This window comes from Microcaecilia unicolor, chromosome 7 (assembly GCF_901765095.1).
Source record: "Microcaecilia unicolor chromosome 7, aMicUni1.1, whole genome shotgun sequence".
Lineage (NCBI taxonomy): Eukaryota > Metazoa > Chordata > Amphibia > Gymnophiona > Siphonopidae > Microcaecilia > Microcaecilia unicolor.
In genome coordinates, this window is record NC_044037.1 from 39,864,627 (window position 1) to 39,892,033 (window position 27,407).

General features: G+C 43.7%; 1 protein-coding gene across 1 annotated transcript in view; it reads left to right on the forward strand.

Annotated features, from left to right (window-relative positions):
• The first annotated feature begins 2,867 nt into the window (after window positions 1-2,867).
• The window catches only part of ATP11C (ATPase phospholipid transporting 11C), a 265,355-nt gene continuing 240,815 nt past the window's right edge, over window positions 2,868-27,407 (forward strand). Inside the window, exon 1 of the mRNA XM_030210362.1 lies at window positions 2,868-3,204. Coding sequence (XP_030066222.1) covers window positions 3,178-3,204 — 27 coding nt within the window. The 5' untranslated portion in view covers window positions 2,868-3,177. The remainder of the gene's footprint in view (window positions 3,205-27,407) is intronic.

Sequence of the window (27,407 nt, forward strand, 5' to 3'; positions counted from 1 at the left end):
ATTAAATGCTGCTTACTGCTGATGACTAGCTCTAAACTACTCCCCCTCTTATCAGTAACAAGAAGCAGTCATTTATACCATCTAGGAAATTTACTTCACTAGCATGTTCTGATGAGACATTACCGAATCAATACTGGTGCGATTGAAATCTCCCATTATTATTGTGTTGCCAATTTTAGTAGAAGCCTGGATTAAATTTAAGATCATTGTGTTGATGAAATGTTGAATGGTCTAGGACCTGTTTATCTAGGCTTTCAATTAAGGCTATCCCAATTAGATGCCAACCAAAACCAGCGGTTCCAGCCGAAAATGAATCCGCCACAGATATCTGGAACTGAAACTGTGGCCCTGCCTCTGCTGCAGGCCAGCTCAGTGGCGTTCCTAGGGGTGGCGGACACCCGATGCAGCGCGGACCCCCCCGTAGAAAGACACCCCCCCCCCGCGAAAGAGCCCCCCCCCAGGTGCATAACGCACAACTGAAAAAATTAATGGTGATCTAATGACGATTTGCACCACAACCATTTTTCAAATGAAGGAACGCTGAGTTTCTATGGTGTGAACTGCAGTAATATCTGATGATCCCCATAAAAAACTATACATTTTGATATTACTCATGGAGAAAATTGATTGTTGAAGAATGAATGTTTGGGACACCATCCTGCTTCTAATCGAACGAGAAAAACGCCCAAGTTCCGACCTAAATCGGGAGATGGACGTTTATCTCACAAAAACGAATAACACGGTATAATCGAAAGCCGAACTTGGACGTTTTCAACTGCACTCCATCGCGGAAGCGTACAAAGTTGGCAGGGGCATGTCGGAGGCGTGGTGAAGGCGGGACTGGGGCATGGTTATCACCCGAACAGAGATGGGCGCCTTTCGCCGATAATGGAAAAAAAGTATGCGTTTGTAGCTAGAATTTAGGGCACTTTTCCTGGACCCTGTTTTTTCATGAATAAGGCCCAAAAAGTGCCCTAAATGACCAGATTACCACCAGAAGGAATCGGGGATGACCTCCCCTGACTCCCCCAGTGGTCACTAACCCCCTCCCACCACAAAAAAAATGATGTTTCACAACTTTTTATTTTCACCATCAAACATCATACCCACCTCCCTGGCAGCAGTATGCAGGTCCCTGGAGCAGTTGTTAGGGGGTGCAGTGGACTTCAGGCAGGTGGACCCAGGCCCATCCCCCCCCCACCTGTTACAATTGTGCTGCTTAATGCTTATTAGTCGTCCAACCCCCCCAAACCCACTGTACCCACATGTAGGTGCCCCCCTTCACCCCTTAGGGCTATAGTAATGGTGTAGACTTGTGGGCAGTGGGTTTTGAGGGGGATTTGGGGGGCTCAACACACAAAGAAAGGGTGCTATGCACCTGGGAGCTCTTTTACCTTTTTTTTTTTTTGGTAAAAGTGCCCCCTAGGGTGCCCGGTTGGTGTCCTGGCATGTGAGGGGGTCCAGTGCACTACGAATCCTGGCCCCTCCCACGAACAAATGCCTTGGATTTATTCGTTTTTGAGCTAGGCACTTTCATTTTCCATTATCGATGAAAACCAAAAACGCCCAGCTCACATATTGTTGAATAAAACATGGACGTCTATTTTTTGCGAAAATACGGTTCGGTCCGCCCCTTCACGGACCCGTTCTCGGAGATAAATGCCCATGGAGATAGACGTTTTCAATCGATTATGCCCCTCCATGTATGTTATATCTACACTTTAGTCCCCACATATATATACTACATTGGTCTATTAATTGGAATGCATTCCTATGGGCATCTCTAATGTTTAGTGCACCCACTGCGCACTAAACATGAGAGCGCGCCTTAGTAAAAGACGCCCTAAGTGAATTTTGCTGATCCTGAAATCACAACAAGCTTCAGAGTATGAATATTTTGGAGTTATACTGGATTCCAAATTATCCATTAGACCACAAATTAAGAAAGTTATTCAAAAAGCTTTTTCAGGTTGAGATTACTGCAAAGATTGAAGAAATTGTTTTCTGTTGTAAATTTTCAAATAGTGTTACAGGTGTTGGCACATGGTTAGCGCCGTGCGCCGGAAAATTTCTGGCACCAGTGGCATACCAAGGGGGTGGGGGCGGTCCGCTCCGAGTGCACGCCACTGGGGGGGGGGGGTGCCGCATGCCTGTTGGCCGAGTCTGCTCGTTCCCTCCCTGCTGCTCCCTCTGCGCGGAACAGGTTACTTCCTGTTCCTGGGCAGAGGGAGCAGCAGGGAATGAGCGGACTCAGAGCCGACAGGCGCGTGGCACCCCCCCAGCAGGTAAAAATGCACCCGGGGGGGGGGTGTAATTTAGTCAGGGGGGGCGCATCGGCGATCCCGGTTGTCAGCCAGCCTAGGAACGCCACTGTCTGGCACGCTTAGTGGATGCACGTAGAAAATGAAATTACAGCGGGGCCATGCGGTAGCTCAAAATTGAAGCACGTAGGCACCTATGCGGCTTAGTAAAAGGGCTCCTAGATGTACAGAGCTTTATATAAAGTACTGGACCAGGAGTTCCCCCTTCCATTGCTGCATGGGAGATGAGCTCTAAAAAGTTCCAGTGAGCTGCAACAGAAATGAGCTCTAAAAAGTTCAGTGAGCAAATGACCACTGATAAAAGGTGATGATCGCGCATAACCGAAGAGAGCCCCACGCAGAGCCTTCCATTCAAACCTCAGATCAGGCGGCTCGCGCGAGCAGCCTCGGAACTACCTTTCCCAGCAGAACGCAGCGACGAGCCGCAGCAGAGAGCACTGAAGCGGGGCGGGGTGGAAAGGAGGAGGCCCCGCCCAGCGTATGGCGTAGGCATGCGCGAAGGAGGGGTAGTTGGGAGAGAGGGCGGCACCGGAGGAGGCGGTAGAAAGTGGAAGTGAGCTGGCGGAGTGTGTGGAGTTTGTGGTTGGTGGTGCCGGTACTAGTCTGCAGCGGTTTTCCCCCGTGAGCGTCGGACCCGGTGACAAGGCTGAGCTTCTAACTCACAGGCTCCGTCGTTGAGGTGTGGGGGAGCCGGTGTAGCTGGCTCCCCAGCTTCGGTCTTGGCTCCTGTGTACCGCGGTGGCGCCCAAGCGATGTTGCCGGGGGTGGCGGCGGCCGCCGCGCTCTGAGGCTGGGGCTCAGCCTCTGCTCGCCACGGAGCTCCCCGTCCCGCCGGCGGATCCTGCAGGGCATCGCGATGTTTCGTTGGGGCTTCAGCCTCTTGGTGAGTAGAAAACGGTGTTGCGGCTGCTCCCGTGAACCCTCTCTCTCTCTCTCTCCCTCCCTCTCCAGTGCTGTAAGTGTGCACGCGGCGGCGCCCTGAATTTACGGGACTCGCCTGCAGTGCTTCTCATTTAATTCACTTTTATTTCCCTAGAGCCGTGTGTGACTCTTTTTTTTTTTTTTTGTCTTTGCATATAATGTGCCGAGAGAGGCTTCAGTCACAGTGTAAATTTCCTGCCGCTGCCGCCTTTGTTCCGCATGTCAGCAGCACACAGGTTTACTTGCAGGAGAGCAAAGCTGTCAGTGACCCTGCAGGAGAAACGCACATAGTAATTTAGCTATTTTTTTTGTGGGCCGAAAAATGGTGAATAGGAGGGTAAGACAACTAGATTCACTTTGCCTGATAGCTATATTTATTTATTTATTTATTTATTGCACTTGTATCCCACATTTTCCCACCTATTTGTAGGCTCAATGTGGCTTACAAAGACCTGTTATGGAATCACCTTTTCAGGGTACAAAAGATACAATTGGTGTTACAAAGATATGGAGGCTAACAAGTCGATCTAATCAAGCAATTATGGAGATAAGACAATCAGAATAAGAGAGGATGTGGTGATGTGTTGTGGATTAGTGATGGATGTATAAACTGGTATGTAGGGTCATGATGATGCTTGCCATAGCTTTGCTGCATTACTGGGGTCTGGGATCGGTATATGCTACAGGCACAATGTCAAGACGGTTGGAAGTGCTAAAGTCAAAGTTGATGATTCCTCCTTGGATTTAGTGAAGGATTTTGTTCAATATTGGGGGTACTCGAGGATCTGCACTCAAAAGGATAGAAAGTGGGCTGGTGGGTAGTGATGATACATTAGCTGATAAACTGTCCTCTACCAGTTCACATTAACAGTGAGATTTTATACAGCTTCAGCTAACTTTCTTGGCATGACAATTTTTAATCTGTTTCCAGAATAATTTACATCCTAATAGTTGTTTACAGTAAGGTATATTCTATTGTAATAGCTTCTAAGCAGAATTATCAATAATACCTTAGTGTTGGTAATACAGGATTTGCTGATGTGAACAGAAGCTAGAGATAGCAGTTATCGTTTAATGGTGCCAAATAAGGATCTTGAGTAAAGTGGTGTGGTAGCCATGTGGGTCCACATATAATAGAAATAAAATGAAACAGAGAGAGGAAAATAAGGTAACACTTTGCTTAGCTTTCAAAGGCAGCTCTGTTGTGTTTTCTGTTTTGTTTTATTTATATTTATTACAAATAGGGATATCAAATTACTCTTTTTTTTTTTTTTTTTTTTTTTTTTTTTAACCATATAATTTACATTTTTTTCTTCTGTATTAAGAGTATAATACGTGGACAGAGCACCTGTATTGCTTTTGGAAGACAGGCCTCCCTTTGTGGTCTTTAATAACAATTGTTTAAGCCTGCAGTTGTATGGTATCTCTAAAAATACCATATTGCTGTCTGATCTTTGCTCTTCTTTCTGAAGGGCTGATACTGAAAGTTTGCACAGATGTTGCCATGGGTTTAGGTGATATCTGCACAATTTTATGGGTTTGCAATGCAGAGTGGTGTTCCCCCAAAATATAATTCTGCATGATTCTGTGCATATAAGCAATTTAGGTAGTCAAACTTTAATTGCTTAGATTGATTGTCCCCACTGTTTAAAGAGCCCTGCACTGTCTTGTTAAATAAGTTCAAAACTATTAAAGTTGTGGAAATTGACCTGCAGACCCTCAGCAGTGACTCGTTTCACACTGGATCGCTGCCCAGTGGCTCACTACAATTGTCATTGGTCTTCCAAACTTTAGTACATTCAAAACTTTGGAACTTGTTATGATTTTATAGTTTTTAATTTTTCAGAAGTAAAAGCTACTTAGCTTTGTTAGTAGATTTAATCAAGCGTGAATAGACCTACACCGTCATGGTCCATGTTTCGTGAACCTGCTTCAGGTTCTGGTGCTCAAATGTCTCGCTTCATAGTTATTACATCAACTGATTTTCATTCACTAGTCCTCACAGGATTGTACTATTGCAATGTCCTGATTTTTGAAAATCAGTTGATGAATAACTGTGAGCTGAGGCGTTTGAGGACCAGACCCTGAAGCAGGTTCCCAAAACATGAACCATGTTGGTGTGGGTCCGTTCATGCTTGATTAAATCTGCTAATGAAGCTAAGTAGCTTTCATTTCTCACATTAAAAAGTTTCAAAGTTTTCTAAGAATTTATTAAAGTTTGGAAGGCCAGTGATGATTGTAGTGAGTCACTGGGCAGTGACCCAACGAGTCACTGCTGAGGTCTGCGGGACAATTTCCACAACTTTAATATTTTTGAACTTACTTAACAAGCTATTGCAGGGTTTTTTTTTTTTTTGCTTTGCTTGACTCTGTGCATAGGGCACCAGTGCACAGCATTCTAAAATGAAAGCTAATGAAGTTATTAGCTATTCTGCCCCAATACAGAGAAGTGCTCTGCCTTCAAGTTTTCCATAGACAAGACAAGGATTTTAATGCTATCTCATAGGAGGCATAGAAGGGTTAGTTTGATTTTCTGCAGGATCATCTGTAAAGCCTGTTTCTACTTTTTGCTCCAAAGGCCCCTTGCAACCCCATCCTCCTGCATACTTTGAAGAAAAGGCAGGAGTGATGCCTGGTTGTTTCTGCCTCCACTTTGCCATTTTCCCAAAATGACAGTGCCTGACCCAGTGCAGTGCATCATGGGATACACTACATAGGGTCAGTCAGCTAAATAAGGGATTTTTTTTTTGCTCTTCAGTAGCAAAAGGCTGCATAGTACTGCCACGATGTATGCTGTATCTTTTTCTGACAGCACACATTTAAGTACAGTGGTTATTTGAATACTGAAGTTTCAAGTTGGTTAAACGCTTGATAATACTACTCAGGGGGCGAACCATCAGAGATATTTTCATCTTAAGTCTATAATAAATAATAAGAGCAGAAAACTCCATGTATTGTAGGAACAAAATAGGAAGGAAAAAGAGAAATACCAGTAAATCATCAACAAAGGTGACAAGCAAAGCAGAGGGTAGCAGTAGAATTGGCAGTCAGCGAAGTGCAGCTAGAACTGAAAGCGGCCACAAACAAATGGGCCTTAACCTAAGCCTTAAAATAGGCAAAGAAGTCTCCAATCACAAAGCTAGGGGAGCAGCATTCCATAGCTGTGGGCCCATGATAGTGTTAATGTATGGAAGGGAGGGAATATGGAGCAAACTGTCCTGAGAAGAACGGAGTGTCCGAGGGGAACAATAAGGTGTGAGATCGCGATAATTAGGATGGCTGGCCTGAATTTTGAACTAAGGGGATCTTTTACTAAGTCTTAGCTTGAGTCATCTGCAGCAGGACCCATAGGAATAAAATGGGCCCTGTTCCAGATAACTTGAGCTAAGCTTTAGTAAGAGACCCCCTAAGAGCAGTAACTTGTAGGCAATCTGATATGACTGGCAGCCGATGCTCTTCACAAAGGAGAGGGGTAATATGATCATAATGCTCTGTCCCAGTAAGAAGGCGCATAGCAGAGTTCTGAATTACCTGTAAATGGTAATTTCTTTCCGAGCACTCTACCAAAACCCTCATCCACACCCTTGTCACCTCTCGTTTAGACTACTGCAATCTGCTTCTTGCTGGCCTCTCACTTAGTCACCTCTCCCCTCTCCAGTCTATTCAAAACTCTGCTGCCCGTCTCATCTTCCGCCAGGGTCGCTTTACTCATACTACCCCTCTCCTCAAGACCCTTCACTGGCTTCCTATCCGTTTTCGTATCCTGTTCAAACTTCTTCTACTAACCTATAAATGTACTCACTTTGCTGCTCCCCAGTATCTCTCCACACTCGTCCTTCCCTATACCCCTTCCCGTGCACTCCGCTCCATGGATAAATCCTTCTTATCTGTTCCCTTCTCCACTACTGCCAACTCCAGACTTCGTGCCTTCTGTCTCGCTGCACCCTACGCCTGGAATAAACTTCCTGAGCCCCTACGTCTTGCCCCATCCTTGGCCACATTTAAATCTAGACTGAAAGCCCACCTCTTTAACATTGCTTTTGACTCGTAACCACTCGCCTCCACCTACCCTCCTCTCTTCCTTCCCATTCACATTAATTGATTAGATTTGCTTACTTTATTTTTTTTTTGTCTATTAGATTGTAAGCTCTTTGAGCAGGGACTGTCTTTCTTCTATGTTTGTGCAGCGCTGCGTACGCCTTGTAGCGCTATAGAAATGCTAAATAGTAGTAGTAGTAATATCTTTGTGGGGAAGGTCCTGGAGCAGGGCATTGCAATAGTGCAATCCTGAGAGGACTAGTGATTGAATAAGAACCCGAAGGGCTGTTTGCTTAAATAGTCGCTGAATAGAATAAAGCATTTGTAGCTTAAAAAAAACCCATTGAAAAATAGTCCTGGAGATAGGACACCCTTCTATCATCAAGGATAACACATAGAACTCTGTCAAAACCATGGAAAGCAGATTGCCAGCTATGGTGATGGGATGAGCTACAGGAGACCATTTGGAGCATGAAAATAGGAGACTTCCTATAATTGAGTGCATGCTTATATGAATGTAGCCAAAGTGCAATTTGGTCAAACTTGATGTTCAGAGATTAGACAGTGACGGTATCAGTAGGATCAATACAGGCAATTCCATTAGTTTACTGCATTTGAGAGTAAAACTTTCACATCTTGTTTGTATTAGAAGCTGTGCACTCAGCCATAATACATGATTTCTGCATCAACCTCTGAGACTCATTTTTTGACTGGTCTAGAATTGGGACTGATTCTTTTGTCTCCTGTCTTCTGAATAGCATGAATAAAAAATACAAAGATGTTTAGTAATTAGGCTTATATCACAAATCTTATCCTTGACTATCTGACATGATATTTTAAAATCATTGGTATACCAGCATATTAAAACCATTGTTAAAGAGATAAATATACTAAGGGAAGGTACCTTGGTGTCTGGAGGCTTCAGGGTCCATGCCAGAAGCTGCATATTAGAGCTGTGAGTCAATGACTGCACAGTTTCTAATGCAAATGTAATGCAAAAGTTGTGCTCACCAATGCAGTAAGCTAATAATGTGCACATTTGAAGCATGTGGCACTTGTTCTAATCAGTGCAAGGATACCAGATCTATGTGCACGAGGCTGTGTGCATATTAGAGCAAAATGAGTGGCAGCAGTGGCGTAGCTAGGGTAGTTGACACCCGTGGCCGGTCATTTTTTTAACCCCCCCCCCCCCCCCAAATCCAGTACTAGGCATACCGAGAATACAAAACACTCAGGACCTATAAAGCAATTCTACCATACCATAAGCAGTAATTTGTACGAGTCACACAAGGAAAAGGAAAGCATCTTAAACACTACAGTGAGCACTAGAACATCAATTCACCTATTGTAAAACGAAAACAGATTAGTACAGATCATCAATCCTGCACAGTCAATGCCAACCGAAAGCCATGTCTTTTTCACAAACACAGATACACCCTAATCCACTATAGAATAAGTAATCATAAACTTTCTATTTAGACAAAAATTAAACTGAACCCCCGATGCCAGACTCTGCATACAATGCAACACCACAGAAACAGAAAATGTCCCCTAGTACTGTGCAAAATATAAAGACAGCAGATGTAAATTTGAAAAAACTAACAAATACCAATCACCACTTTACAAATTAACAAATAGAAATAAAACAAATACAGAAAATAATACCATTTTATTGAACTAATACATTTGGCTTCCAGAGGCCAAAATCTCCTTCCTCAGGTCAATACAGTATAGTACTGTTACAGTATCCTATCCTGACCTGAGGAAGGGGGTTTTCTTCTCTGAAAGTTGTCGAAATGTATTAAAATTAGTCCAACAAAAAGATTACCTTATTTACATGTTCTATTTATAAACATTTATTAACACAGCTACAATACTATATCCTAAAGCAAAAAAATAAAAATATATATTTTATTAACAGTTTGTTGTCTCTGGTTTCTGCTTTCCTCATCTTCTTTTCACTGTCTTCCTTCCATCCAGCATCTGTCTTCGCTCTCTGCCATCCAGTGTTTGCCCTCTCTAATGTCCCTTCCATCCACCGTCTGCCCTCTCTCTCTGCCCCTTCCATCCACCGTCTGCCCTCTCTCTCTGCCCCTTCAATCCGTCTGCCCTCCCTCTCCCATCCATCCAGGGTCTGTCCCTTCTCTCTCTGCCCGCTCTTTTCAGCCCCCTTCATCCACCACATGCCTTGCATCCCCCTTTTTCAGCCCCAGACCCATTCTCCCACCTGCCCCAGGCATGGATCCATTTTCCCTCCTGCCCCCTTGTCAGACCCCAGTTACAGCTTCAGACCCCTTCTCCCCTCTGAGCACACCCCTCCCCAGTCCCCTTCTCCCCTCTAAGCTCCGCCACCCTCCCCAATCCCCTTCTCCCCTGAGCACTCCTCTAGGCTCTCCCACCCTCCCCAATCCCCTTCTCCCCTCTGAGCTCCCCCCTCCCCCGAGCCGGTCCCATCCTGTGCCCCCTCCGTTGAGAGCCGACAGCTCTCGTCTCCTGCCGTTACCCTGCTTTTTTTTTTTTAATCCATTGCAGCGACGCAGGCAGCGCTTCCCGTCTGCCCTGTGAAGGAGAAAATCGCGTCGCTGGCGTCGGCCCTTCCCTCGTTGTGTCCCGCCCTCTTCTGAGGTAACTTCCTATTTCCTCGAGGGCGGGACACGAGGGAAGGGCCGACGCCAGCGATGCGATTTTCTCCTTCACAGGGCAGAAGGGAAGCGCTGCCTGCGTCGCTGCAATGGATTAAAAAAAAAAGCTGGGTAGCGGCAGGAGACGAGAGCTGTTGGCTCTCGATGGAGCACCCCACACCCGCCGACACCCGGGGCGGACCGCCCCCACCGCCCTGCCCTTGCTACGCCACTGAGTGGCAGTACATATCTGCGCAGGTGCTGGAAAGCTTTTCTGTGGTTAAATAATCAGCATCTCAATTTTATGTGCAGAATAGCATTCTGATATATGTTAAATCTTTTTTTCCACTTGGACTTGTGTATTGAACCATCACTTCCCATTCTGTGTTAAAGTTTTGGGCACTGTTATGCTTGCAGAAAAAAGAAGAAACTGGTGTTAATTCCTCACAGGCCCTGCTGCAGAAGAGTTATTGTGCTATGTTCATCTTAAAATCTTCTGCATATTTTTCTGCATTGGGGTTGAATAGCTAATAGCCTTATTACTGCTTGTTTTAATATCCTGTGCGCTGATGTCTTAGTGTAAGGTTTTACTCAGGGTTTAAAGAAAGTTTTCAAAATCCAATCCCGGTCCGACTAAAACAAAATCTATAATTAGTGTAGCAGGTTGTACTCCACTTAGCTGAAATTGGGTGGCGGAGCAGGTGGGGGGAAGAGGGGTTGGTGGTTGGGAGGCTAGGATAGGGGAGGGCAGACTTATATGGTCTGTACCAGAGCCGGTGATGGGAGACGGGACTGGTGGTTGGGAGGCGGGAAATACTGCTGGGCAGACTTATATGGTCTGTGCCCTGAAAAAGACAGGTACAAATTCAAGATATGAGTTTATCTTGGGCAGACTAGATGGACCATGCAGGTCTTTTTCTGCCGTCATCTACTATGTTACTATGTTAACTTTGTGCAAAACCCTTTTCTGCATTGTCCCCTGGATTCTATCTAGCACAAATTAAGTTAAACACGGAAATCCTGTCCTATTTTGTATTTGCGCATGCAACTTAGTTAACAAGCCAATCAGCGCTTATAATTGCCAATTACCAGGCAATTATTGATGCTAATTGGCAATTAGAATTTACATGCCAAACTGTCAAGTGTATTCAGTGATATGCGTAAATACTAAGTTGAAAGGGGGCGTGGAATAGACGGGGTTATGGGCGTTTCTAAAATCTTTGCACGGTGATATAGAATACACTTGGTCCATTCCTTATTTAGTTGTCAGCATTTACACCAAGCCGTGACTATAAACTTAGTTGCGTGGACGGGCTTTCGGCATATTCTGTAAACCGTCTGGAAATTTTGTATAAAGTATGCCTAGGCAAAAAAATTTTTTTTTTCAGCGCCAATTTTTTTTTTTAAATGCGTGAAATATAGAATCTAGCCCTGTATGCCCTGAAACATGTGCACAGATCTCATCTGTGTGCTTCTGTCTGTGCTAGTTTTCTGCATCCACTCCTTGGTGCCCCCCCCCCCCCACACTCTTTAACTAGAGAACCTTGCATTGCATCACAACAATAAATTCTCACCTACTGGAAGATCACAGTATATTAGGGGTAGGATGCATTAAATTGCAACCCCTAGGTCTGATGGTCCCCTGGATGCTTCTTTTCGCTAACTTGCTTAAAAATATAAAGGCTTCTCTCACCATGTTGATTTTGATGTGTATTTGTTGAACTAGTTCAACATCTTTGCATTGGCAGAACATAGTTAGCATCTTTGCATTGGCAGAAAATTAACTTGATTCTCTTACGAAAGCTTAACTGTTTAAGTAGAAAATTTGATTATAATTTTTCAAACTACCATTCTCCATACCTATCTATCTATCAAAAAAACAAAACAAAAAAACATAAGTTCCTTGTTGGTTACTAAGGGGCCATTTTTATGAAGGTGAGTTAAGCCCTAAAACTGTCGTAATGCACCGAAAAACTTATTGGAGGACATATTAAAGCGATAATTTACTATTTTGCGTGTGTTAATTGTGCGATAATTTTTTCTGTTTATTTGTAAGAGGAGGTGTGGTGTGGGTGGGGATTGGGGAATGCATGGAGAATGGGTGTGGAAGTGTTAACCAGCTAATGCGCTGATATTACCATGTGTTTACTGATTAATGCAGACTTAAAGCAGGAGCCTTTAGCATCTCTTAAAAAGAAGGTGGAAAGTGTTTCCACATTAACTTTTTTTTAAAAGGGCACGTGCTAACACTAACATTAGCGCATGGCTAGAAGGAGATATAATAGGAAAAGGCCGAATTTATGGCTGTGCTAGAAATGGGCTTAGCACATGGGAAAGTCCTGCGTCAAGGACACACAAAGTCCATTTCTTAGGACAGCTTAGTAAAGGGCCCCCAAACTGCTTTTTTTTTTTTTGGGGGGGGGGGGGGGGTCTTTGAGTTCCTGTGACTGTATATCCTTAATCTTTTGTTTTTTTTCCTTAGTATTTGCAAAAATTAGCTTTTGAGGGTCCAATATTTGGACCTCAGGAGGCAGCCCGCATAACTGTTGTGATCGCTGCTGACCCCGGATGTTCAATGCCAGGCTTTTTTTCTGGTGACCGACATTGAATATCCAGTTTTATTTGGCCAGCTAAATGAATATTCAGTGCAGGCCGGTAAAGCTTATAGTGGTCAAAGATAGAACTGCAGTCCGATTTGGCTGCTAAACTTTTCCAGCCAGAGCTTGAATATTTGCAGATATTTGGCTAGCTGCTATGTACTAACCACAAATATTGAGTGGAGATAACCAGCTATCTCCCACTGAATATGGTTAGCCATCTAAGTGTTATTTATCCTGCCAGGAGCCATTCCTGTTAAATAATACTGAATATCGGTCAGTGAGTATTTAGGTTCAGTGTGAAGGGTACATTTTAGTCTAGTGTACAAAGAAAGATCTTAGAGGGAGAACATTTTCTTCCTGCTCCATGCCTTCTTATTTCCTTTTCCCATCTAATCATCTATGCTTGTTGCTACAGAAACATATTCCTCCATGGATGACTTGAAAGGAACCTAGTGGTGTTCCACAGCATGTGCAGGAAAGAGATTCATCCTAGAGCATAATTGTTACATTTTCTAAAAGCTTATTGTGATAAATCTCTTTATGCATACAGATAAATTAGCAGCCTTTGCGGCACATTGGTAATTAGAAGGCTAGGGTTGGTTTGGTATTGGGTCTGCAACATCTAGAAAACTGAAGAACAGGTGTTACAAGCTGCACACTGTATATAGTCTTTTATCCTGGAATCTGTATTCATCTGTTGCCCCGGGTTCAAATTCTGTTTACATAGACTATTTCTTGTGACCCCTGAGGCAGGTGGTTGCATCCACCGAAACACAGACCTCTTGAAAGAACCTTTTGAGCAATCTCTCCCAGGCTGGAAGTCAAGTTTGTCACCCTCTGCTCCTATGTGGCGTTTCACCGCTAAAAATGAATCATTGAATTTAGGACAGAATAATTGTATTTGGTGGTGGTTGGATACTTATACAATCCTATTGCAGAAAATATCCTAATGAATAAAGAATATATATGTGTACAAGCCATTCATTTGGCCTGAGATGGGGAAATACTGTTACTAGCAAACCAATAGGCGCTATATAAGAATTTAAGGGTTATTATTTCCCATTTATTTATTTGAGAGAAACTAGCAGACTAACCCCTCAGCGCTTTTCTTGGTATGTCAGATGCTGTGTGCCGTGACCTTTCTAAGGAGAATATTGGTTTTGGTAAAGGATGCATATTAACATACATGATGCATTCAACCTGCAGAAAGTTGTTCAATTTAAACTGCTGTAAAGTGTGTGTGTGTGGTTCTCCTCCCCCCTCCCGTAATTGTACAGCCCAGTCTCTATTTTACACTAGGAGGTAAAACTACAACTATTTTCAAGAAAACTGGATCCTAATGGACTAAAAATGTCTTAAGTTGCAAGGTTCCACTGCTGTAAATGTAAATCACTGTATGTGCATTATCTTAACTATTATGGCCTGATTTTTTTTCCAAATGGTTTAATTGGGCATAAGGAGCTCCTACCTGGTTAAACTATGCTAAGTACGCTCGTCGCTGGCTTCAGATCACTACCCAGTTAAAAGCCACTGAACGTCTGCAGTGGCTCTTAACTGGGTAGTGCTGCTAAATATCGTCTCCTAACTACCCATTCAAAAACCAGGTAGTGGAATGGTGGAGTCGGTGAGGAGTCAGCAGTTTTGCAGGCAGAAGTCATATTTAGTGCCATTCCCCACATAGCTAAGCAGCCATATAGGACAGCCTCTGTGCAGTCCTATCTTTGGTAACTGAAAACCAGAAGTTTGTGGATGCTGTTCCTCGCATAGCTAAATGACCAATCTGGTTCTTTCCCTCTCCCCTAAAAACCCTTCGGGGTCATCCCTGGTGGCCAGGTGAAAGGGGACAGGAGCGTTCCTGTTGTGCTCCTGCCTTATCTTGCTTCAGGTGTAAAATGGCATCCTCACAGAAATAGAAAATTGTATTAGGAGGTGGGATGTGGTTGGGGGAAATCTCTCTGATTGGCAGGAGGCAGCCTGCTTACATTGCAGGTACTGGAGGAGAGAAGAGAGAGAGGAAGGAAGGACTTAGCAACTGAGTGGGAGAGTATTAGGAGGGCAGGAGGGAATTATGGATGGAAGAGAGAGAGTGACCATTTCAAGGGGATAATGAGGACCTGGTGATTGGTAGGTAGAATGTGAGTGTAAAAAAAAAAAGATCAGATTAAGGGCCAGATGCACTAAACTTAATGAGCCATTAATGAGCAAGTAGTAAACCCTGGCATGCACTAAAGACTTTTTTCCGATGACAGCAGCTAAGCTAACGAAAATGGAATGCAGATGAGCAAATTGTGTAGAAACCCTATTGTAATGAGATGCACTAACCTTTTCAGAATGCCTAAACACTGGAAAATGTACGGAATTGAAAAACTGCTACAAAAGTAACAAAAAAAAAAATAGCGCTCCGCTTTAAAAAAAGACATCTATTTTGGCCATCACCCCCCCCCCCCAAGATGCCACGCCGCTCACCCCCTCCGATGCGGCTCGACAGTGCAGTTGAGGACGCCTATAAAAAAAACCCATCCATTTTGGCCATCATTTCCCTCCCCCCAAGACGCCGCGCTGCTCACCCCCCCCCCCCCGATTTGGCTCGATCCAGAGGACAGTGCAGTTGAGGATGCCCATCCCAAAAAAATGTCCATTTTGGCCGTCATTCCCCCCTCCCCCCCAAATAATAAAAACGTCTTTTTTGGCAGTGCTTCTCTCAGCTGAGAGACCTGGAAGTCTCTGAGCCAATCGCAGTGCGTTTAGCGCAGGGACTTCCAGGTCCCTCAGCTGAGTGAAGCACTGCCAAAAAAGATGTTTTTATTATTGCAGGGGGAGGGGGGAATGACGGCCAAAATGGAGGGTTTTTTTTTTGGATGGGCGTCCTCAACTGCACTGTCCTCTGGATCGAGCTGCATCGGAGATGGTGAGCAGCGGCATCTTCGGGTGGCACAGGGAGACGTATTTGGCATGCACAGAGCAGTCAGCATAACGCTTGGCTGCTCTGCGCATGCTCGACTGGCCAATTGGCCGACTGTTTAACGATAGAATAGAGAATGCAAGTGAGCTACAACGAGCAGCTCATTTGCATTCCCTTCCCTTAATGCATGCTGTTTCCTTACCGATTCGCTAAGGGAATCGGTAAGGGAAGGGCTCTAACGATTGTTTAGTGCATCTGGCCCGAAGTGTGGGGAAAGGCTGATACAGTGTTAATGACCTGGAAGACAGAGGGGATGAGAGGCATTGGAGCTTAAGGGTACTGGAGACGGGTATGAGAGGAAGGGAATAAGTTTCTGAAGGGTTTGAATGAGAGTGGAAATGGGGTTAAAAAGATGGTGAAAGAAACAGGAGACTGGGTAGAGTATAAGAGATAAGGTCGAAGCTACAAGAGAAGGGATGGAACCTGGGGCTAATGAAGGCATGAGAGGCCGTGGAGGGTAGGTAAGAGCTGAGAGGGTGAGTACAGAGGAAGGAAATGGGGAACTAGGGAGTGGGTAAAAGAGGAGGGTTAATTCCTAGTATTATATTTTGCCTTTTTGGTAGCTACTCCACAATGGGCTACAAAATCTCTCTCCATATATTGGAAAGACGAGTCTGACCACAGTGGTCCATGCCATGGTAATATCATAACTAGACTACTGTAATGCCCTGTACACTGATCAAAACGAAAAGTTTGCATCAGCTCAGACTATTTCAGAATGCTGCAGTGTGACTTATAGAAGGCTGCAAGTGGCCTGACCACATCACACCCTTCCTTCAAAGACTACACTGGATGCCACCAGTATCTTACAGGGCTAAATTTAAAACTGTTTGATTTTCAAGACCATCAGACAAAATGGGCCAGAGTACTTAGAATAAGTTAGCCCTTTACACACCTTTGAGACCTCTAAGATCTTCTCAGGGATTATCACAATCTGCCCCTCATCATAAGAAATTCTGTGATGTGATACCCACCAGCGAGTGTTCTCAGGAGTAGCCCCCATGCTGTAGAATTTACTCACAGAAGGCAGGGCCGTCACAACACGGTAAACGCGGTAAGCATGGCAGTGGGCACTGACCTCTGGAGGGTACCACAAGTCATGCTTGCTGGTGACTCACAGTTCCAGCCGCAACCCCCGGTACGCATCTGGCTGCCCTTAGCTTCTGCGACAGCCCCTTTTTTTGTTCCTGTTGCCCTGCGTTTAAATCTATTTTACCTCAAAGGTAGTGAAAGAAGCAGGCTCGCCTCTAGCCCTCCCTTCCCTTTGTGTCCTACCTTCCTCTGATGTAATTTCCTATTTCCGCGAGGACTGGACACTGAAGGAAGGGAAGGCTTGAGGCAAGCCTGCTTCTTTCATGGCCGCTACTGCTTTGACTTTGAGAAAAAACAGATTTAAAGGCAGGGTGGCAGGAACAAAAGGGGGCTGTCACGGGAGAAGAGGGTGGGCAGGTAGGGGGCTGAGGTTGGAACTGGAACTAGCAATAGCTGAGAAGGGAAGCCAAGGCTGGAACGAGGGCTGAAAAGGAAGGTGGGGTGATGAAAAGGAGGGCAGGTGGGGCTGGGGCAAATCGCTGGACATGGAAGGGGAGGGCAGGGAAGAGAGGAGAGGAGAATTGCTGGACATGGAAGGAGAGGGCAGGGGAGAGAGGAGAATTTCTGAACATGGGAGGGAAGTGGAGAGAGGAGAATCATGCTGTTCATGGATGGCATTGAGAGAGAATTGCTGGACATGAATAGGAGGGGGAGGACAGGGGAGAGGAGAATTCTGGACTGGAAGGATGGGAGATGAGGGCAGAGGAGAGAGAATTTCTGGACATGTATGGATGGAGGGGAGGGCAGGGGAGAAATTTGCTGGACATGGATGGATGGAGGGGAGGGCAGGGGAGAGAGGAGAGTTGCTGGACATGGATGGAGGGGAGGGCAGGGGAGTTGCTGGACATGGATGGATGGAGGGGAGAGAGGAAGGAGATGCATTTGGATGCAGATGAGGGAAAGGGAAGAGAGGAGAAACTGCACATGGATGGAGAAAATAGGCAAAAGCTGGATCCACTCTTCCAGTCAAGTCCACAGAGGACCCAGCTTTTACTTATGGATGTAGGGCAAGGAGGAAAATAAAGAAATAAATGGACAGGAAGCCTTGGAAATGGAGTTAAGAGAACAGGTAGAGAGCAGTAAAATCAGAGACTGGGACCAACATGATCAGAAAAGCAGTCACCAGACAACAAAGGTAGAAAAAAAATCTTTTTCTTTTTCTTTTAGTGTTTGGAAAATATGTCCAATTTGAGAATTTACATCTGCTGTCTTATTTTGCACTTTATAGGAGGAAACATGTTTCTGTTTTTCTGGTATTGTTTTTCAGGTTAATTTTTGAAGAATTTGAACAGGGGCTATTTCTGTTCTGCATGTGTGACTGCAAGGCCCAGTGTCTAAATAGGGATGTTTGTTAGCTTCTGAGATTTTGATAACATTCTGTGTTTCAGGTTTGGCAAAACTATTCTCCTAGTTCCTGGTCTGTGTGCTACTTTGTTTTGTCATTTTGGGTATACTGGAGCTGTAACAGCTTACAGAAATTATTTATAATGAAATAAAATCCCAAGTTATTTTTCTTCTATACTAGTGTAATATTTTCAATGATGCCTGTTTATATGCGTGCCATGGCTGGTAAAAGGGGTGTGGCTACTGTAGGGGCAGAACCATAGTGATCCCTCCCTAAGGTTACCCATAATGAGTACCAATACCTTTTTTTTTCTACAAAAAAAGCACAGGGGGCAGGTGTCTGGTAGTGGAGTTTGTGTTGCTCTCACTGAGGGGAGGAGAGAGAGGTGATAGACAGTGGGAGGGGTTGAGAAGAGAAACGAGAGAGGAGATGCTGGATGGGTAGAGAGCGCCAACCTGTAGGCTGCAGGGTGGTGCCTGAAACCCTAGCGCCAGTCCTGCCAGAGGGGCTTCATAAAACTTGAAGCTATCTCTACTTCAGGAAGCAGGTGATAGCCTGGCTTTTCTCCCTAGCCTTTAATACATAGGGTGACTGACTGTACACTTCTGCACCTGACATGACTTGCAACACCACAGATCAGTTCCTAAACTGTGTAAAGAACTTGTCTTGAGTTTAGCCACCCATTTACTTACCCTTACTGACTCTGTACCATGCATCTTGTCCCCATCTATATATCTGCACTTGGCCCCTCAGGTATATGGTAAGCTGTATTATATTAAAGCATTAGGATCGTAGCAGTGTTATTTGAATGTTCTAAAGCGTGCTTATTAGATGTTTAATTAGTATTACGCTGACAGTGTATTATATCTCTGTTGTTTGCATTTCAGTGCTGTCAAGTGTGTTTATTTTTGATCCTGTAGTCCTATTAGGTTTCAATTTGCAGTTTTCAAGTTTCTCATTTATTGTATTTTGTTGGTCATTTTACTAATATGCTGTTTAACAAAGTTGTAAGTTTTTTTTTTTTATGTTAATCTGTATCTGTTGTACACTTGGGTGAATCTCTTCATAAAGGCAGTTACTAAATCTTCTTAGTAAATAAATAACACAGAGCAGAGCCAGAACAAGACTCAAAATTATCCAAATAGCGTTGATTACTGTCTTTTATATGAATAGCAGCTATGGCCATCCACTGATGTGTATATTCCGTACCACTGTAAGCATATATTGGCAATGGAATATATGCATGTTTTTAAAATGCTATGGCTAGTATTTTGCTGGTTGCCATGACTGACTGTTGACCTGAAATGTTCAGATAATATTTACAGGAGAATGTTGATTCTTAATGCATTCCTTTTATCAGTTCTTTCTTTTTGTCCTGTGGTTTTTTCTTACTCCCTTATATTTCCAGCTCATTTTGAACTTGTCTGTTGGGTTGTGCTACTGTGAATCTTTATTTTGCAAGTTTCCTGAGGGTTCTAGGTTATAGTTTATAACCAATCATCTGAACCGGCTTTGAAGTAATGACCTTGGGTAAGTACTGCAGACCGTGACTGTCTGGAAACTATTACATACACATTCTGTGTTCAGTTAATAGATATCATTATGTGATACCTGACAAGCCTCCTCCACTAAGGGCTATGAATGTAACCACCACAGTATTCTCTGCGTGCTCAGAGCAGAAGCAGGCCCTGGGAATCGAACATGTCTTCTGCATGTCAACACTATGCTGCCACTGAGCTACCATAGTTTCTCACCATTTTTCTGCTTTTGTGTATTTTTTTTATATTTATATTAATTTTCATTATTATACAAAGATACACCAATATATAGCAATTCAGAAAGAAAAAAAATGTGTTTTTCTTTTCATCACAATCAAGACTATAGTAGTTGTTCCGGTTCAAAGAATATGTATCTCTTTATCTTTCAAAGTTAATAAACACTTGCAAGTAAATCTTAATTGAAAACAAGCCTTAATGTCCAATAAGTCTTGCTTCATATCCAGGAATTTTTTCCTTCTCTGTTGTATCCATCTGGGAATATTGAAACTTTATTGCCTTTAAACTCTGGATGAATATATTTAAAGTAAAGTCTTAACAAAGCTTCTTTATCTTGTAGAAATACAAATGACACAATTAAAGTTGCTCTAGTTTCAATATTCTCCTTTGATTGTTCCAAAAAGTCCGTTATATCAAGTGTTTCAGTTAAATTATCCTATGGTATTGGAACATTTTGTTGTTGATTTGGCTTCATAATCAAGTAATATATTTTCTGTAAAGGTGGAAGAGATTGCTTTGAGTATTTATAAATCTCTCTTAGAAATTGAACAAACATGTCTCTTGGAGTAATTGAGATTTTGGAAAATTTAATATGCGTAAATTCAAATTTCTTGATAAGTTCTCTAAGTTTTCTATTTTCTGATGGAGTAATAAACGATCCCCAGAGACTTGAGCTTGTTGATCTAATATTTTAGCCATTTCTGTTTCCAAATTAGTCTGCTTCGTCAAAACACCCTCCACCTTTTCTTTTAGAGTTCTTATTCGAGTAGCATTATTTAAAGATACTGATATAAAAGAAGTACAGACCTTATGCAAAGACTCAAGGCAATCCAGATTGATTCCAACCACACCTCTTGGGACCTAACCAACGGCTGAATCGCCATTGCACAAAGGGAAATTTCTTCTTGTAAGCCAGCATTTCGAGGCATATCTGCCGTGGCGTCCCCAGTTGCCATTTCTGGTAGTCGTTCTCCCGCCATCGTCCCAGATATATTTTTGGGTGTCGCTTCCACTGACGGGGTCCGCCACCCCTTCGAATCTGTTTCAACTCGAAGATTCGGTACAGCAATTCCGTCTGTTTGCGGAGGTGGAGGGGTTGCGGGTCCTAACGGGCTAAGTGATAATTCACTCTCCTGAACAGGGCTCTTCCTTGCCCCATTAGCGGAAATGCCCGGAATCGGGGTCGATACCAAAAATGTGGATATTGACGGTTGCCCAGGTAAGGAGGGTACTTGCTTCGGGAGGGGTCGTCCCTTTGGCTTACCCTTTTTGGCATGTTCTTATGAGGAAAAAGGTAACTTTACAAAGTATGTATCGAGCGTCCGCCTCGCACATCCTGCTTGATCTCCATCTTGAATCCTCCCCCTTACTGCCTTTTGTGTATTTTTCTTGAGCTTTTCATCTCTTACCTCGGAACTGTTCCAAACCTATCGTTTTCATCTCTTTTGCATCATCTACCTTGACTTTTTATCTCTTGCCTCCTTCTAATATCAGGCTTTTCTTTACTCCTTTGCTCTGTGGCTAGGTAATGCTCAAATTGGTGGCAAAATAACTTTGGGTGAAAGTTAGCCAGATCTTTCCTTTTATTTAGAGCAGGGACATCAAATTTTTTTTTGCCAATAGCTAGCACATATGGTTTTGAAGCATTACAATGCTGTTTGACAAATATGAAGTTACAATTTCAAGAGATTTACAGATTTTAATTATAAGTCATGCTATAACAGGCTAAAATAGTTATGTGCCTGCACGTATAGCTTTCTGATCATGCGGCCTTTTCAATACCCCTGATTTATAAAATCACTGTTGAAAATGTACTCGTGTCCTAGGTTTTATGTAACTGGGCTTCTATTTCCACCATTAGCTATGTATGAATCACTGAATGCGTTAATCCAGGTCCTGCGTTTCTCATGCACTTTTGTTTTACTGGTTAAAACAATTTTCATGTTGTAGAAATCGCCTTTGCTAGTTTAGCATGTAGGGGTTGAAAGTTGTTTTTATGATTTTCTGTGCTAGTTTTTCCTGAGATTCTATGCCTCAGAAATGAGGCTTTGTTTTGTAATCTGGCAATATTTGTAGTTTTGCAAGAAGGATAATTTATCTGACCTTCCAACATAAACTGATCTTAACATCAAACATATAAATGGCAAGAGGCGTACTCACTCACAAATGCGCAGTAGAGACCCTCTCTGTCCCGCCCCCGCGTCAATACGTGATGACGGGGGCGTGACAGAGAGGGAACCTGCGCACCTGCGAGTGAGGGAACCGCCGTCGCCACCGCTTCCCCCCCCCCCAGGGTTGCCGCTACCGTTCCCCCCACCCACCCGGAGTCGCCGCCGCCACCCACCCTCCACCCGGGCCGGGTACCTGGCTTCACTATTCAAACCACCGGAACGCAGCACACAGCTCATCTGAGCTGCCGTTGGCCTTCCTTACCTGCCTGTGTCCCGCCCTCGCCAACGTTACGTCACACGAGGGCGGAACACACGCAGAGAAGAAGGAAGGCCGACGGCAGCTCAGATGAGCTCTGTGCTGCGTTCCGGCGGTTTGAATAGTGAAGCCAGGTACCTGGCCCGGGTGGAGGGGTGGCAGAGGGGACTCCGGGGGGGAGGGGGGCGGCGGCGCCGACTCCGGGGGGGAGGGGCGGCGGCAACCTATCCTGGGGGGGGGGGGCTTTCAAACCCCCCCTTCCGTTTTTATGGGCTCAATGGCTAGTTCCTTTTAGAAGTGATTACTGTCAATTTATTGAAACTGCAATATATTTTTAACCTTTCTAGTTCACTTGATCTAATGTAGCATTGAGCACACCACTGGTGTGTGAAAACTCTTAATGGAGCTTTTATATATGATTCAATAGGTTAAACTATTTTTGTGTGGACACAGCAAAATTATTGTACTCCTTGGCCAGTACAAGGGCAAATGTGTTATGTTTCATGTTAATAATTCAGTGGCTAGGTGAAGCAGAACTGAAAACTTTTTTTTTTTTTTTTTTTTTGAATAGTCTTGGCAAAGAACTTTGAAGAAGCTATGTATAAAATGGGGTAAAGGGATTAGTGATCGGAACCATTCAGAGCTTTACATAACGGTGCAGCCTGGAGAGTTACCAAACTAGTTAAGGTAGAAGTCCTGGTAGGAACAGAAAAGAGATTTTTCTACCTAAGCTACATGGTTGGCACTGGTGGATTTTATTTTACCCTTTTATGAAGTAAACTCAGAAGTTCATGTTCAAAGGTTTGGGATTTGATATACCGCCTTTCTGTGGTACAACCAAAGCGGTTTATTATATGCAATTACTTTCTTACTTTCTATGTCCCACACAGTCTACGTTTTCGTACCTGGGGCAGTGTAGGGTTAAATGAACCGCAGTGGGAATAGATTCCAGTTTCCCCAGGTTCTCAAATCACTGCACCAACCATTAGGTTCCTCCTCCACTCCAGTGATTGTCTAGGACTGATGTGCTACTTGGTAAGCAGCAGGGCAGACAAACCCAGTGTTAGACAACTACAATTCCTAATGTGTATAGCACTAGTCAGATTGATTATATGCAAATATATAACAGGGATCCCCCCTCTCACCGACTCTATTCAATTTAATGATGATATCCCTGGCCAAACTATTATCAAACCAAAACCTTAACCCGTATATTTACGCAGACGACGTAACGATATACAGCCCATTCAAGCAAGATCTAAAGGAAATTTCCAATGACATTAACCAAAGTCTCCATATCATGCACTCATGGGCGGATGCATTTCGGCTGAAACTCAATGCAGAAAAAACCCTGTGCCTAATACTCACTGACCTCTCAACATAACAAGAAGAAATTCACCGCCATTAATACACCAAACCTGAACCTTCCAATTTCGGACACCCTAAAAATTCTTGGAGTTAACATTGATCGACACCTAACACTCGAGAGCCACGCAAAAAACACAACCAAGAAGATGTTCCACTCAATGTGGAAATTAAAGAGTAAGACCTTTCTTTCCAAGAAACGTTTTCCGTGGCCTGGTACAATCAATGGTGCTCAGTCGTCTAGATTACTGCAACACACTCTACGCTGGCTGCAAAGAGCAAATAATCAAGAAACTTCAGACAGCCCAGAATACTGCAGCTAGACTCATATTCGGCAAAACAAAATATGAGAGTGCTAAGCCCCTACGAGAAAAACTACACTAGCTCCCACTCAAAGAATGCATCACGTTCAAAATATGCTCCCAATATCATTCACGGAGATGCACCAGCCTACATGTCAGACTTGATAGACTTACCACTCAGGAATGCCAGAAGATCATCCCGCACATTCCTTGATCTACACTTACCTAACTGCAAAGGTCTAAAATACAAACTAATGCACGCGTCAAACTTTAACTACCTGAGCACACAGCGATCCACGAACTAACAAACTTCCGCAAACTACTGAAGACCCATCGCTTTAACAAGGCATACCTCAAAGACCAACCAATGTGAATATACACAACTCCTACACATATTAGAACTGCCTTACAATATCTGATTGTTATATTATTTTCATGTTTTATCATTATCATGTTGCCCAATATCCTTCTGTAACACTAAATGTCTATTTTTTAGCATATTCCCAGTACACATGATGTATTGTAAGCCACATTGAGCCTGCAAAGAGATGGGAAAATGTGGGATACAAATGCAATAAATAAAAAAAATAAATTGTTGTTTCATGTTCCATCACCTTACTGAAAACAAATGAGATCACGTTCACAGTTTTCTTGCACTATCAAAGGAAAAGAGCCTGACTTTTAGAGGCAGTAATCTGAAATGTATGGTTGGCATAGCAATACTCTCTTCATTCTTATAATCCTATGAATAAGGGATTCTGTTAGATCATTATTGGAATGAGCAGAAGGTCTAAAATAGATTCTCCAAGGACAAGCAGGCTTATAATTCTCACAAGTGGGTGATGCCGACCCGTGTCACCCGGTCCGGAAATTACCAAAGTCTAATGAGAGCTTTGTGGAGCGTGATGACATACTTCATTGCACATGCGTGAGTGCCTTCCCTTCTGGAAGCCACAAGGGTAAGGTCCTTAATAGGGGTAAGCTGCAACGGCTCGAAGGGAGCCCCCGAGGGCACCCAAAGAACCAAGTTCAGGTCCCAAGAAGGAAAGGAAGGATGCACTGGAGACACAAATGAGTACCCCCCCCCTTCAAAAACCAGGGAGCCTTCCTATACACTGCCAAGGAGAGACCATACACTTTGCCCCAAAAACTGAAAAGGGCAGGCACCTGGACCTTAATGGCATTCAGGGCTAGGCCCTGATGCAGGTCAAACAAACAAGAAGTGATCTGGATCTTCCATTTCTACTGATCCCTGACATAGGAGCCTACGGCCTTCAGGTACAGGAAGCAGCTAGGCTGCCAGCAGTCAAAATAGCTCTGTATACACAGTCGGCAGGCCAAAGCCACCAGAAGATCAAGATAAGGATGGCACACAAACATGCACAACAGCTGGCCTTTTAGAAGCCACAGAGGGAAAAATAAATAAAAAGAGGGCATTTGCTTTGGGCTTTGTTTTGGTTTGTTAGTCCAGTTCTTGCATGCACGTGGTTTTGCTTTTTGAACCCAGGGGTGAATCCTGGGTGTGGGCTGTGTTGATTCTGGCCTTGCTTGTTTTGGACTGCTTTGGATCCTGCTGGTTTGCATCTGCTGTCTGGAGTTTTGGAGGATGGAAGTGAGAGGATGGGAGTTGCGTTTTGGATGTGCTCTGTGGATATTGTTTGCTTTTGCGGTGTGTGGATTCCTGTCTCCACCGGCTCTGTCCTGTGGTGGTGCCGCATGTTCTGAGATCATGGCCGTGTGTGTAGACAGTTATTAAAATATATAACGCATACTTACGAACTTTAATGCAATACCACTTTGTATTTCTCACTCTGGAGATGGCGATCGCCATTACAGCATAATGTAAGCCACATTGAGCCTGCAAATAGGTGGGAAAATGTGGGACAGAAATGCAACAAATAAATAAAATACACAGGGGCTCCTCCATCAGCCACAGCTGCACCAGGGCATCTACCTCCCATGAAGCCACCACCCTCCAGTGACTGAAGAATTACACCATCTTGGCATTGGAACTTGTGGCCATCAAGTCGAACACCAGCAGCCCCCCAACAATCCTGAAGGAGCCGGTAGGCCCCCTGCCCCAGCTCCCACTCTCCCAATCGAACTGAGAGTGACTGAGGAAGTTTGCCTGGACATTGTCCTTGCCCGCTATGTGTACTGCAGATAAGTGCAGCTCCAACCAACACCAGAAACTTTCAGCTTTCAATGCCACCACCTGTCTGTGGGTGCTGCCTTGTTTATGTAAGCCACTGCTATGGCATTGTGAACTATCAAGGCCAGGCATACCACTCTTGTTTCCAGGCACTTGATGGACAACGACTCCAGGAAAGACCAAGTCCCTTGGATCACCTAGCCCAGTCATAGTGCTCCCCAGCCATGAAGACTTGCACTGCTAAGAATGGAATCAAGACAGCGTGCAAGGTGGTAATCCTAGAGAAAAGAGCTTGAGGTTTTGATTAACAGCATACCAAGAGTAACTCCTATCATCTAACCCCTTTGTCTTTTACTTTTTAAAGAGATTTTGCTGGCTTTATCACTTCAAGCAAATGTGCAAATTCTGAAAGCTGGTTGCACCAGAGTTTACAGGTACAGAATGGACAAATCAGAAGTTGTCTTGTCCATTCATGCAAAAACCATAGCCAAGTAATGAGAGATGGATGCTGGCAAGGAAACATGTTTATTGGATTTGCCACTGTCAGAAGGAGGATACTGGACTAGATGGACCATTGGCCTGACCCATTATGGCTATTCTTATATTCTTCAGGTTGCCCACCCTGCTGTAGGACTTTCATCTTCATTCCCAGTTCTTAAAGGCTGCCAACAGGTCAGGTTTTCAGGATATCCCTAATGAATATACTTCTATATCCTTATTGAGTTACTTAATTTCAATCTGATTACAGTTTACATTACTTTACCAATGTAATCACTTTTCCATTTTTATGTATCAATTTACTTTATTAAACCTTTATATTTAAATTACACATTCAGTTAGTTAAAACTTCCTTAATCGTAGCCTCATTTATACTCACATTCACTCCTACCATTCTAATCGTACAAGGTTATCGCACATAAAGCTCACATTGTAGATCATTCAAGAAATGTTATCCAATCTTCATATACATTATTTTTCTATTTTTTAATTAAGTACACATTTCTCATCAACTGCCAGTGGTATATGTCCAGTAGCCCTGGCTCTTCTGTTCTTCTTTTCCTTTTTTTCTATTTTTCCACTGAGTGACAGTGTCACTTAAATACCAACAAAATACCACCTTCTTTTTCCTTTAATAATGTGTTCTTATACTTTGCCACACCGTTTCCGATTTATATTCAAAAACCAGTCAATTACTACGATGTCTTATTTTTCCACTTAAATTCCAATCACTTTCCTCGAGTCTCCTCCTCTACGTAACTCTCTCCTCACGCTGGAGGAAAAAGTCTGAACTCCTGCCACACCCTACATAATTGTGTTTTGCTGATATGCGTCTTCAGGGGTTGTGACTTCACTCTACACACTTGTGTTGCTAATTATATTCGGATAGACCCCGGAGGAACCCTCGCTGAGAAAGCGGAGAAAATGGCAACCAAGCCAGAGCCTACATGAGGTTCCTTTAGTCTGCTTGCAGGACTTTGAGGTTCAG